Source organism: Hyaena hyaena, unplaced genomic scaffold, assembly GCF_003009895.1.
Source record: "Hyaena hyaena isolate Hyena2069 unplaced genomic scaffold, ASM300989v1 scaffold_645, whole genome shotgun sequence".
Taxonomy (NCBI): Eukaryota; Metazoa; Chordata; class Mammalia; order Carnivora; family Hyaenidae; genus Hyaena; species Hyaena hyaena.
Genome location: NW_024081272.1, coordinates 763717 through 778640, shown reverse-complemented (window position 1 = coordinate 778640; position 14924 = coordinate 763717). Strand labels below are relative to the sequence as shown.

The 14924-nt window shown below is 35.5% G+C and overlaps 1 protein-coding gene across 7 annotated transcripts in view; it reads left to right on the top strand.

Annotated features, from left to right (window-relative positions):
- Positions 1–14924, top strand: part of NEDD4 (NEDD4 E3 ubiquitin protein ligase) — a 136840-nt gene that overhangs the window by 87437 nt on the left and 34479 nt on the right. For 5 of the 7 annotated variants that reach the window (XM_039216563.1, XM_039216566.1, XM_039216565.1 and 2 more), the window contains 3 exons: positions 9745–9795; positions 10960–11021; positions 13642–13744. The exons of 1 other annotated variant lie outside the window; for it this stretch is intronic. In XM_039216563.1, the coding sequence (XP_039072494.1) occupies positions 9745–9795; positions 10960–11021; positions 13642–13744 (216 nt within the window). The remainder of the gene's footprint in view (positions 1–9744; positions 9796–10959; positions 11022–13641; positions 13745–14924) is intronic. One more of the 7 variants, XM_039216560.1, reaches the window with a different exon arrangement.

Sequence of the window (14924 nt, the reverse complement as noted above, 5' to 3'; positions counted from 1 at the left end):
TTAGCCATTCTGACAGGTGTGAGATGGTATCTTATTGTGGTTTTGATTTGTATTTCCCTGATGATGAGTGATGTTGAGCATCATTTCATGTGTCTGTTGGCCATCTGGATGTCTTCTTGAGAGAAGTGTCTATTTATGTCTCTTGCCCATTTCTTCACTGGATTATTTGTTTTTTGGGTGTTGAGTTTGATAAGTACTTTATAGAGTTTGGATACTAACCCTTTATCTGATACATTGTTTGCAAATATCTCCTCCCAATCCATAGGTTGTCTTTTAGTGTTGCTAATTGTTTCCTTTACTGTGCAGGAGCTTTTTATTTTGATGAGGTCCCAATAGTTCACTTTTGCTTTTGTTTCCCTTGCCTCCCAAGACATGTTGAGTAAGAAGTTGCTGCGGCCATGGTCAAAGAGGTTTTTGCCTGCTTTCTCCTCGAGGATTTTGATGGCTTCCTGTCTTACAATTAGGTCTTCCATCCATTTTGAGTTTATTTTTATGTATGGTGTAAGAAAGTGGTCCAGGTTCATTTATCTGCATGTCACTCACTGTCCAGTTTTCCCAGGACCATTTGCTGAAGAGACTATTCCATTGGATATTCTTTCCTGCCTTGTCAAAGATTAGTTGGCCGTACGTTTGTGGATCCATTTCTGAGTTCTCTATTCTGTTCCTTTGATCTGAGTGTCTTTTTTGGGGCCACTACCATACTGTATTGATGATTACCGCTTTGTAATATAGCTTGAAGTCCAGGATCGTGATGCCTCCAGCTTTGGTTTTCCTTTTCAAGATTGCTTTGACTATTTGGGGTCTTTTCTGGCTCCATACAAATTTCAGGATTGTTTGTTCTAGCTCCATGAAGAATGCTGGTGATATTTTGATAGGGATTGCTAAAATTACTTTAAAAGATCATCTTGGTTAAAAAAAAAAAGGGCTGATAGCTAAGTCTGAAGACTGAAACTATGCTATTTTAACATATGAAGTCCTTCATATAGAAAATTATTTGTATTCATGTTTAAAATTCATTTTCACTGATTAAAAAGCATGATTGAAATTAAAAGTTGGATATTATAGCAACAACTTTGCCTATGTTTGGCTTTGATTGTGAGGAAATGATTCTTCCTTTATTATTTTGCTTTATATAGTAGATTTGCCCTAGGAAATGGTTTGTAACTCCAATTTAATGGAAACTTTTTGAAGGCAAGTATTCTTCAAAGCTATGACACTTTAACTCCTTTTTAAATTTCTGATTTTTTTTGTGTGTCACATTGGGTTCTCTTAAAGCAGAAATTCAGCCACTATGCAGGCTTATCAAAGTTAATAGTGGTTTGTCTTCCTAAACTTGGAGACATCTAGAGTTCTTAGAAATTTTGCAAAAAACAGCAATTTGATTTTTCTCTTTTCATATTCTAAAAATTGTTTTAAGAAACTGAAATTCGTATCTTTAAAATATTAGAAAAAGTATTATTTACTGACAGAGCTATGCCCACTACAGATGGTCCTGTTTAAAATCACCTGCTGCTCTACATTCTTACTCAGATTTCAGGCACTTTTAAATTACTTATATTTTACCAAATGCAAATTTGCTTTATGGAGTTAAACCACATGCAGTTTAGTATAGGAAATAAGTCTCACAAAGAAATGCTTGATATTCAGAATTTGGAACAATTGGTTGGCTAGAAAAACATTAATGAACATCACAGACTGACTTGCCTTTATAGGAATGAATTTAAAACTATTACTTTTTCTTTGTAAATGGAAAAAGAACCTCTAATTGTCCTATATTTATAGCAACCATATGTCCCAGACTTTCCAGGATAATTCCCACTTTCATATTCTCCGTCTCCTCAGACCATGAATATTGATTTTTAGTTTGGAAAATTTGTTCATTCTTCTAGTATTAGAAATAATAGTTCTTTGGAACCATTTCATTTTCAGGAGAAGTTAAACTCCTTTCATATCACTTGTTTTAAAGAAGGAAGATGTGTTGCAAGAAATTTTTGAAGTGTGTTTTTATATACTTGAGACAAGGTAAATTTTCATTATGTGGAATTTTGTTTTGGTCTTTTGTTCACAAAATGCAGTCAATGAACAAGGAACATGGAGCAGTATATTGAATGAGAGGTTTTCTTTCTGTTCCACAGTGTCCTCTGCAATGGAAACTACATCTGTAGGGAAAATTTCTAAGTTAAGTGATTTTGAGAAATAAAGAGCACCATAAGTACATGAAAACATATTCAACATCATTGGCCATCAGGGAAGTGCAATCAGAACCACCATTAGATACTATTTCATGTCGACTAGGAGGGCTATATAAAAAAGATAGGTAATTATAAGTGTTATTAAGGATATGGAGAAATTGGAGCCCTCATACAGCAGTGGTGGAAATATAAAATAGTGCAGTTACTTTGGAAAGGATGGCACTTCCTCAAAAGGTTAAATAGAGTTACCATATGACCCTGCAATTTTACTCCTAAGTGTATATACCCAAGAGAAATAAAAATATATCAGCATAAAAACTTTTTAGCAGCTTTATTTATAATAGCCAACAAATGGAACCAATTCAGATGTCAATTAACTGATAAATAGACAAATAATATGATATATCCATATAATGTAATATTCAGAAATTAAAAAGGAATAAAGTACAGATACTTGCTATAATGTGAATGAACCTTGAAAACATTATTGTAAGTGAAAGAAGCCAGTCATAAAGGACCACATATTATATGACTCTATTTATATGAAATTAATAGGCAAATCCATGGAGACAGAAAGCAGATTGATGGTTGCCTAGGGCTAAGAAAAGAGGGAGGAAATAGGAAGTGACTTCTCATAGGTATGGATTTTCTTTTTGGAGTGATAAAAATGTTCTAAAACTAATTGTACACGTTAAGTGGGTGAATTGTATCTCAGTGAGGGTGTTGTTTGAAAATGGAGGGTCTTTCCCTCATTGTTGGAGACATTCTACTTTACACCTTCTTTAGCAGTGGTTCTCAACCAGGCACAGTTTTGCCACCAGGGGGACATTTGGCAATGTCAGGAGACATTTTTGATTGTCACAACCTGTGGAGGGGTGCTACTTACATCTAGTGGGTAGAATCCAGGAATGTTGTTACATATCCCTCAATGCTCAGGACAAGCCCTCACAACAAAAAATTACCTGGCTTATATTGTCAATAGTGCCCATCTTGAGAAATCCTGTTCAACAACTGTGTTAACTCTAGTGATAATTGACCACAGCCATGTTTATGAAACACTTTAAGATCATGAATTATCAAACAGGTAGATGTTTACTCTATTCTGTTCAATAAGGGCACAGCTATTCAATAAGACAGAACTTTAAAAAGAGTGGTTTATTTCTTTATTTATAGCTTCTTAAACATCTGATTTACAGAGTATAACATCTACTTGCAATAAAAACAGGAACAAAGAACAAAACCATAGACAGCCTTGAAGGTATAACTAAAGGCTAACTTGTTCATTTCAAAAGTTATCAACTCATGTTCTAAAATAGGAATATGTGGGGCACTTGGGTGCCTCAGTCTGTTAAGTGTCTGACTTACGCTTAGGGCATGATCTCACAATTCATGAGTTCAAGCCTTGTGTCAGGGTCTTTGCTAACAGCTCAGAGCCTGGAGCTTGCTTCAGATTCTGTGTCCCTCTCTCTTTACCCCTTCCTTGCTTGCACTCTGTTTCTGTCTGTCTCTCAAAATTAAAGAAAACATTTTTTAAAATTTTAATAGGAATATGAGCCCTAAACTAAGCTAATTTGCTAGGCTTCCAACTCTAGCCATGCTTTTTATATTCTACATAACTGAAATGTCTACAGACTGTTTTATTGGAAAAGGAGCAGAAGCTTCATTAAAGAATCCAGCATTTCAAATACAACAACTAACATTTATTGGATGGTATTGCATGCTGGGTATTATGCAAAGCACTGAATGTATATTATCTTATTTAATTCTAACAAACCCCTATTAGGTAGATATGATTATTCCTGTTCTTCTGGAAACATCCTTTTTTATTTTATTTTATTTAAAAAAATTTTAATGTTTATTTATTTTTGAGAGAGATAGAGTGTGATTGGGGGAAGGGCAGAGAGAGAGAGAGTGGGAGACACAGAATCTGAAGCAGGCTCCAGGCTCCCAGCTGTGCACACAGAGCCCAATGTGGGGCTCGAACTCACCAACAATGCGACCATGGCCTGAACCAAAGTCACTTTAACCAACTGAGCCACCCAGGTGCCCCATGAAAGCGTCCTTTCTTTAAAATGTTTATTTTTAAGAGAGAGAGAGAGAGAGAGAGAGACCAAGCAGGGGAGGGACAGAGAGATATGGGGACAGAGAATCTGAAGTGGGCTCCACACTGACAGCAGAGAGCCCATGTGGGGCTCCAACTTGTGAACAATGAGATCATGGCCTGAGCTGAAGTCAAGCACTTAACCAACAGGAGACTCTGGAAGCATCATTTGTATAGCCATCCATCTTTCCTGCTCCAGTATGTACTGGTTTTTCTGTAGATTTTACACTACCTGAAAGTTCCCTTCCTTGTGATTTGGGGATCCTCTTTTCTTGTCTCTCATCTTGAATTTCCTGAATCTTCCCTTAGCATGATGCACTCCCTTATTTTGGTAGAGTATATCTTCTATTACCTTACGAAGAACACCAGTGTATGAAAATGTATTTATTCTGCCTTCATTTTTAAAGAAGATATTTTGGCTGGGTATAGAATTCTATGTAGGAAATATTTTTCTCCCACAATTTTGAAGGCATTATTATCTTGTCTTTCAGTTTTGTGTGTGATCTGTTTTGTGTCTCTCCATGCTTTTAGAATTGCTTTATCTCTGGTGTTCTGAAAAGTCACAGTGATGTACCTTGCTGTGCATCTTTTCTTCATGCATTTTGCCTAATACTTAATGTGGACTTTCACTCTCAAAATTCATTTCCTTGAGTTCAAGGGAAGTTTCTTAAAATGCTTCTTTGATAATTTCTTCCCTTCTCTTTTTCCTCTCTGGAATGCCTGTTAATTAGATATGGACTTAAATTTATCCTGTAATTTCCTTATTCTGGGAATCCTATAGTATTTTAATTCTACTTTCTGAGAAATTTCTTTAACTCTATTTTCCAATACTATATTAAACTTTTTATTTCAGTTATACTTTTAATTTCCAATAGTTCTCTTTTTTTTGTCCTTTTAGTGCTTCTTTTTTATAACCTCCTATCCTTTTTGTCAGACATTTCATCTCTTATGTCTAAAATATTATAGTATTTCTGAAGTATTTCTCTTGCAGTCTGACTTGATACTGATTCATCTGACTCCCTTCTTTCTGTTTGTTTTTTGGGGGTTAAGTCTTTCCTTTTCAAGTTACAGACTTTATTCAAATATTTAGTGGTCCTTAACTGTCCATAATGTGTAAGATTCCAGTGTTTATTGACTACTAACAGAATGCACTGAGAAAAGTGCCAATGTCACTTTTATGATATTCTTGCTCAAAAAATGCATAATCTAAATTCAACCATGAAGAAACATTGTACAGACCCAAATTGATGAACATTCTATAACTAGCCATTCCTCCTAATAATCAAGATTATGAAAGATAAAGAGACTGGTGTACTTTACTGATTAAAGGACATTAAGGAGACATGACAACTAAATGCAGTATGTGATCCTGAATTAGATCCTGGGCCAAAATTAGTGGGACAATTGGTGAAGTTTGAGTAAGATCTGTAGATTAGCTAACAGTATTCTTGGTTTTTCATACAATTCAATAGCAAAAACAAACAAAAAACTCATTTAAAAAATGAACAGATGATCTGAATAGACATTTTTCTTTTCTTTTTTTCCCCCTAAAATAGTTTATTGTCAAGTTGGTTTCCATATAACACCCAGTGCTCATCCCAACAAGTGCCTTCCTCCATGCCCATCACCCCCCCTTCCTCTCTCCCCCAACCCCGTCAGCCCTCAGTTTGTTCTCAGCATTCAAGAGTCTCTCATGGTTGGCCTCCCTCCCTCTCCCCAACTATTTTTCCCCTTCTTCCCCACCATGCTCCTCCATTAAGTTCCTCTTAATCCACCTATACATGCAAACGTCTGGTATCTATCCTTCTCTGACTGACTTATTTCGCTCAGCATAACACCCTCAAGTTCCATCCACGTTGCTACAAATTGCCAGATTTCATTCTTTCTCATTGCCATGTAGTATTCCATTGTATATATAAACCACATCTTCTTGATCCATTCGTCCGTTGGTGGACACTTAGGCTCTTTCCATGAATTGGCTGTTGTTGAGAGTGCTGCTATGAACATTGGAGTACATGTGCCCCTATGCATCAGCACTCCTGTATCCCTTGGGTAAATTCCTAGCAGTGCTATTGCTGGGTCATAGGGGAGTTCTATTGTTAATTTTTTGAGGAACCTCCACACTGTTTTCCAGAGGGGCTGCACCAGCTTACATTCCCACCAAAGGTGGAGGAGAGTGCCCATTTCTCCACATCCTCGCCAGCATCTAGTCTCCCGATTTGTTCATTTTAGCCACTCTGACTGGCATGAGGTGGTATCTCAGTGTGGTTTTGATCTGCATTTCGCTGATGATGAGGGACGCTGAGCATCGTTTCATGTGTCTGCTGGCCATCTGGATGTCCTCTTTGGAGAAGTGTCTGTTCATGTCTTCTGCCCATTGCTTCGCTGGATTATTTGTTTTTCGGGTGTGGAGTTTGGTGAGTTCCTTATAGATTTTGGATACTAGCCCATTATCTGATATGTCATTTGCAACTATCTTTTCCCATTTAATCAGTTGCCTATTAGCTTTATGGATTGTTTCCTTTGCCGTGCAGAAGCTTTTAATCTTGATGAGGTCCCAATAGTTCATTGTTGCTCTTGATTCCCTTGCCTTTGGGGATGTGTCAAGTAAGAAATTGCTGTGGTTGGGATCAAGGAAATTGTTTCCTGCTTTCTCCTCTAGGGTTTTGATGGTTTCCTGTCTCACGTTCAGGTCCTTTATCCATTTTGAGTTTAGTTTTGTATATGGTGTGAGAAAATGATCTAGTTTCATTCTTCTGCATGTTGTTATCCAGTTCTCCCAGAACCATCTGTTAAAGAGGCTGTCTTTTTTCCATTGGATACCCTTTCCTGCTTTGTCAAAGATTAGTTGGCCATACATTTGTGAGTCCAATTTGGAGTTGTTCTCTGAATAGACATTTTTTAAAAGAAAAAGACATACAGATGGCCAACAGACACACGAAAAGATGTCCAACATCACTAATAATCAGGGAAATGCAAACCAAAACCACAATCGGAGATCACCACACACCTGTTTGAATGGCCATTATCACAAAGACAAGAAATAGCAAGTGTTGATGAGGAGGTGTAGAAGAAGGAACCTATGTGCTTTGTTGATGATGTAAATTGGTACAGCCAATATGGAAAATAGTGTGGTGGTTCCTCAACAATTAAAAATAAAATTGCCATATGATCCAGCAATTTCACTGCTGGCTATTGTTCCAAAGAAAAGGAAAAAGGAAAGCACTAACTCAAAAAGATATCTGCACCTCCACCTCATTATAGCAGTATTTACAATTGCCAAGCCATAGAAACAACATAAGGGTCCAGTGGTGGAAGAATGGATAAAGAAGATGTCATGTGTATATATATATACATGTATGTATATATGTATATATATATATATACACACATGGAATATATATGATGGAATATGATGATGGAATATATGATGGAATATAATTCAGCATAAAAAAGAATGAAATTTTGCCATTTGCAACAACATAGATGGACCTTGAGGGTATTATGCTAAGTGAAATAAGTCAGACAGAGAAAGACAAATACCGTATGCTTTCACATAGTTGTGGATTCTTAAAAAAAAATAAAAATAAAAAAAGCTCATGGATATAGAGAACAAGTTGGTAGTTTCCAGGGAACGGAGTTGGGTTGGATGAAGTGAGTAAAGGGAGTCAAAAGGTATAAACTTTCATTTATAAAATAAATTAGTAATGGGACTGTAATGTTTAGCATGGTAACTATAAATAATACCATATTGCCTATTATAAAGCTGCTAAGAGAGCAAATCTTACAAGTTCCCATCATGAGAAAAAAAATTCTGTTATATATTGTGATAAATGTTAGATTTGTTGTAGTGATTATTTTGCAGTATATACAGATATTGATTCATTATGTTGTATACCTGAAACTAATATGATGTATGTTTATTATACCTTAATAAAAAAAAGTATATGAATGGGTAAGTGTAGGTAAATATCTGAAAGAAGTTTACTGAACAGTTATCGCTGGTTCACTCTGAGAACTGAGATTGGAGGGTCAGGGTTTTTCACAAGTTACTTTAAATACTTTAATAAATATTATGGGTGACAGATGTGTTATGTATATCGGTTTTTATTTACAATTAAAAAACTTAAGAATATAAGATTAAATATATAAAAGTGTTACTATTTCCTCTCAAATAATAGTGTTCCTGGTTTTAATCATTGTGCTATAATTATATAAGATGTTAATGTTTGGGGAAGTTGGCTTCTTTTTCTCCACTTGTCCTATTCTCTTGCTCTCTCTCCCTCTTTCTCTCTCTCCCTCCCTCCCTCTCCTCTCTTTCTGGCATTCCAGCTACACATAAGTGAGACTGCCTGAAATTTTTCCATAAGTCGTCCTTATTTTTCATCTTATGTACATTCTACCAATATATATTAAAATTTATGGAGCTTTTCTCCTATCATCTTCAGTCACATATTAAGCCCATCCAGTCATCTTTAATTCAGATATTATATTTTTTATTATATTTTTCAGTTCTATACATATTTTAAAATGTACATTTGATTCAGTTTTATAGTTTACATTTCACTACTGAGATTCTCCCCCTCCTCCCGGTTACTCATTATGACCTTATTTTCCTTTTAATCCTTGAACATCTTTATAATAGCTGCTTTAATTTCTCTGTCTGATGATTCCAAGATCTGGCTTGTCTTGTGGTCAGTTTCTATTACTGACTTTTGATACCGGATCACATTTTTCTGTTTCTTTGCATGTTTAGTAACTTTTTCTTGTATACTAGACAGTGTATGTGGTACATAATTGAGACAGTAAATTTTATTATCTTTCCGTGAGAGCGTTGATTTTTGTTTTAGCAAGTTTTTAACTTAGCTGAACCTTCTAGCTATTGCCTTTCATATATGTAGTTCAAGGATCAGCTAAGAATTTGGGTAGAGTTCATGTATCGATTTCAAGGGACTTCTGGGACATCTTTCTTTCAGAGATTGATCCCCTCACTTTTTAGTTATGCTGTTAGCCTCAAACTAGGTCTTCAGCTTCCTCAAATGAGTAAGATGTCAGATGTCTGAATTCTAACCATACCACCATATGAACTGTGAAGTACAACCAGGGAAAAAGCCATGTAAATAAATAGGCATCCTACCCTATACAATTCCTTCTTTCAAAGATTGACTCCCCTTTACTTTCTGCTTGCTTGTGATAACTCTATAGTGCTTTCAAATAGTTGTTTTTATAATATTTTGGAGTATATAATTATTCTCTGTAAAAGGAACAGTGTAATATACTCTATTCTGCCATTACCCTATTATTTTTATTTCCATGGATATGGCATAGGATTAAACAACAGCAACAAAAAAGACTTCTACATTTTTTCATGAATGATGGCAAGAGCTTATCAAAATTTCTAAAAATATTGAGCATATTACTAATCTTATTCTTTTCTTCTTTTTCTTGTAGACAAGAGATGATTTCCTAGGTCAAGTGGATGTTCCTCTTTATCCATTACCGGTTGGTATAGATGTCCATGATTTTAATTTTTAAGTTTATTATTTTTTCTAATAAATAATTATAGATACACAATATAATAAATGTGAATATTTGATTTGTAAAATGTATACTATTATTTCTTGACCATATTATTTTCTGAAAACTCATCCCAATTTTCTATTTTAAGGATTTTTAAAATATTTATTTATTTTGAGAGGCAGGGGAGGGGCAGAGAGAGGAAGACAGAGAGAGAGAACCCCATGACAGGCAGAGAGAGGAAGAGAGGGAATCTCAGGCATATTCCACACTGTCAGCACAGAGCCAAGCATGGCGCTCCATCTCACAAACCTTGAGATCATGACCTGAGCCAAAATCGAGTCGTATGTTTAACAGACTGAGATGGAGCTCCACTGAGATGGAGCCTAAAGTGGCAGCTGACAGAAATATATAAGTCAATTGTGTAGAGAAAGAGCCTGGAAGGAGTGAGAGGTCTCAGAGTGAGGTGACCACAGAATCTCTGAGAATGATGGGCTGTCCCAGTAAGAGATGTGAGAGCACCAAAAGTTGAACATTGACCCTTAGTCATTGTGGGCCTATCAGAGGAGAAGACAGACAAAGAAAAAAGAGGGGTGAGGGGAGGGGGAAGATAAAGGAAGATAAAGTCATGAGAATTTAAGAGTTCCAAGACTGAATGGGTAGTTAGTGCAAAAAGTAACAAAAAATAAAGAACAGTAAAAGCAAAGGGCTGTTTAACTTGATAAGGAAGAGAAGTAAGTATTCTTTACTATATCAGTCTCTTGAGATATTTATTGACTCTACAGTCTTTAGAGATCACAAGCTTTTGATAACATATTTAATCCAGTCTTGCCCTCCAGGCCGTTTACTCTTTTGTTCTCCTAGAATGGCCCCTACACTCTAACCACTCTCCTGTGTTTTACTTCTTCCCTCTATGGCCTCCCCAGTGCACACCTGCTCAGCTTGTTTGGTACTGAGGCGTGGTCTCACAGCAATTCCTAGGGCTCAGGAGAGTGAAAGCACTACTTGTTATAAACATTAAATGAGCTAAACCCCACTTTTTCTCACTTCTAACTTCAGCCAAGGCTTAGATCATAGTTCATGAAGATTTCCTTAAAATACTTTTTTGGTGTTGTACATCTATCTTGAAAACTTACTGTTTTATTCTAGACAGAAAATCCAAGAATGGAGAGACCATATACATTTAAGGATTTTGTTCTTCACCCAAGAAGGTCAGTAAATATAAAATAATAACATACTGTTTTTTTTAATTTCATTATACCAAGTAGCCTCTTTGGAGATTCAAAGCTTAAACTGTAAATAAGCTACTTTTAAATATTGTTTTTGAAAGCTTTACTTTTTATTTCTGATTAAAAAGTAATATATGCACAGTACAAAAAATTCTGAAAATACAGAAAAGTGATCATATCCCTTTTGAAAAGACTTGTCCCCCTAATATTTATCAGACTAGAAAGTGGAAATTTGTCATTATTGTCTTATTATTTATTTTATATCTTAAAATTTATATAATTTTGTCATACTGTCTTTTCAAAATGACAAGCATTAGGTTAGCCAAAAGCAATATCTAACTTGATATGCACAAAACCAATTTCAGAAAAACCTAACCACATTTTGCATACTTTAATAAAAACAGGTATTTCAGAAAACTCAAATATTTAGAGAAAATAACTTGAGCTTGGACTAGAATTTAAAACCTGAATAGCATGTTCATAATTCCATTTTTATAAACTGAATTACTTGAGTTTTGTTAAAATTTTTGTTTGAGCTGTAAATAAAACTCCTTTTTAAAAAACCCCTCCTTTTAATACTCTGTACCACGCAGTCAAGTAAAATCTAGTGAGGATGTATGGATTTACTGTCAAAAAAGTCAAAGTCAAAATAAAGAAGTACATCTGCAAAAACAGAAGTATTTGTCTTGTTTTTTTTTTTACTAGAAAATCTAGTTTTACTAGAAAACTAGAAAATGCATTTGAAAAATATACTATGGGAACTGAGTAAAATTTTTCATTTAAGAAATTTAATTAACTCTTTGTAATATAAATTACAAATATATAAGTTATTAAAGCAAAATAAAAATGACAGTACTCTGTTAATATTTGTTTTCTGTAAGAGAAGTCACATATTTCACTTTTGTAGAAATCTTGGAATATATATCTCTTTTCTTCCTGATTGTGGCATCTTCATAACAAGAATAAATGTTTCTTCTCTTTTTTAATTGCCCGAATAGCCTACTTTTTACTTTGTCAAATGCTTTCTAGTATCTTTCTCTTTAAAAAATTATATAATAATTTACATCTTCTGTCTGTACAGACCATCACTGCAAGTGCAGAAAGAACTTGAAATCAAATAGAAAATGTACTACATTCTTACCCTTTTTGAGCCTCATTAAGTCCAACCCCACAAGCTTATTGTCTAGTTTGAAAGACATGAAAATGTCACTGTAAAGAAACTCTTGTATAAAACATTATCTGAGCAAGTTTTCTGTATCCATCTGTTATAGCAACAAGTCAGTATTCACTCCCCTTTAACAATGGAGACACAATCCACATAAGTGGCCTTGGAAATAAACAGCAGGGATTCTATTGGCCACTTAGGAAAGCTAGTTTCCAAATTCATGAGAACTGTACAAAGAACAACTAAAAGATTAAGGGAGGAGGCATTAGATGGGGTAGGGGAGGGAGCACCTTAAAAAAAGGGTTTTTTTACATTTATTTATTTTTGGGAGACAGAGACAGACAGAGCCCAGTTGGGGGAGGGGCAGAGAGAGACACACACAACACAGAATCCGAAGCAGGCTCCAGGCTCTGAGCTGTCAGCACAGAACCCGAAACGGGGCTGAAACTCACAAACCGTGAGATCATGACCTGAGCTGAAGTCGGACACTTAACTGACTAAGCCACCCAGGTGCCCCGGGAGGGAGTACCTTTTAAAGATAGAATAAAAGATAAGATCTCTTGTCAAGAAAGGCAAAGGGTAATTGGTTACATAACTGATATCTATAAAAAACACCAAAATAACTATACAGAAAGTTAGGACAAAGGAAGGACTTCTTAAATAATTGGCGGGGGCAATAGACAGTTTTAAAAATTTTTAAATATGAATACAATGGACAGCAACCTTTAGCCTGGACAACTCATGATGCAAAAACATTATTCATTACATTATAAAATAAAATAGATAATTAGTGTGTGACAGACTCAAACAGCTGTCAAAGAAAGACGGTAGGTTTCAGACAGTTATCAGGCCTTTTGCTCTCCACTTTTCTATCATGCTATACAGTATGACTAGATAAGTATCCCCAAAATGTATCTTTGAGGATGCTTTCCCTGTCCCCTAAATTCTCTGGCTTCATAGAGTATGCAAAATCTAAAGTTCTGTTGTTTCACATGGACCTCATCATCTGGATCATCCCTACCCACTCTATGTATAAGCCAGCCAAACCTAACAATTACCCTTTCCTTCTATGTATCCCAGGTTTTCCATTCATTTCCTCATGTTTCACTCTTTTCTCCACTCATATGCCTTTCTGTTCACTGCCACAGATCAAAATTCTCCCCATTCTGTTAGCACCAATTCAAATGCAACTCGTTCCTGTTCTCCCTGATCTTTTACTCAAACTTCCTTAGCATCTTATTTATTTAATAACAGTATTTATTTATGTCTGTTACTTTGTCTCCACCACATGCTCCTTTTCCTAGCTGTCTTCTGTAGTAGAGGTTGTCTTTGGGGGTCTCCTCTAGTAGCTAGTAGGTATTCATTAACCTCTTGTTAAATGAGTGCTTTTCTTCTTAAGTGTTAAAGTTTTGCGAATAATTATTTTCTTTTCCACAGTCACAAATCAAGAGTTAAAGGTTATCTGAGATTAAAAATGACTTATTTACCTAAAACCAGTGGCTCAGAAGAAGAAAACACAGAACAGACTGAAGAGTTAGAGGTGAGATTTTATAAATACTTGGTTCAACTAAAAAGAAAATATCTCATTTCTTACTTTACTATACCTTGAAGAGAAAACAACTTTATTCAATGAAGTTAATATGTGCAATAAGAATTATTTACCTTGGTATTATTTTACCTAATCATCCATTAAACATTTCTTTCTTCTGAGGACATTTCTGTAGAATGAATGGCCATTATTGATGGCATTCTTAAAGGTTAACAAATAGGGAATATAATGTTTATAAATGAAAACACTTATTGTAATTTAGCTATTAACTCATTCTGGTTTTTCAGGGTTTTTTTAAAACCATGTCATATTCTCCTCTAATAAAGTAAGACTATAATTTACTATTGTAAGTTAAATATATAGAAATTTTAAGGAGACTACTGATTGAGAACTTTTTATGAAATGTATTTCTTGTTACTTTTCCTCTCATAGTTAGGATGAGGATTGGAGGATTCATAGTAAAGAAGGAGAATGGGGGGGGGGAGGTGGAATTCAAGTGATCTAATAAAAGGGCATATTTATTTGGGGCAAATAGAATTTAACATTTCATGGATGACAAAATAAGAAGAAGTCCAAGTCAAGTATTTGGGCAGAGCTACATGCATTGAGGGTGAGTAAGGAAGAAGCAGAGAGCATGTATTTGGAATAGGATTAGATAGGGATTTAGTGACTGGAATCCTAGTCTCAAGCTCTGGTACTAGTGAGCCCAGTGACTGTGTGTCAATTTCTCTGAACCACAGTCTCTTCATTTGTATAATGACTGTTGTACCAGATGACCTTTAGGGTTTCTTCCAGCAGAAATATTCATGATTTGAAGAGGGGACAAAAGAACCCTGTCTCTTGAATTTCCCACTGACATAACAACATTTACTGAAAGTACATAGTATATTAGTACCAATTTGCTTTGGAGAGTTTGTTTGTTTGTTCGTTTTAGAGAGAGAGGGGCAGAGAAAGAGAAAGAGAGAGAGAATCTTAAGTAGGCTGCACACTCAGCACAGAGCCTGATGAGGGGCTCAATCTCACGATTATGAGATCATGACCCTGAGATCATGACCCGAGCTGAAATCAAGAGTCAGATGCTTAACCAACTGAGCCACCCAAACACCCCTAATTTGGAGAGTTTTCTTGCATGTGCCTTCCTCAACAGTCATGCCTCTTTGGCTCAGGATCT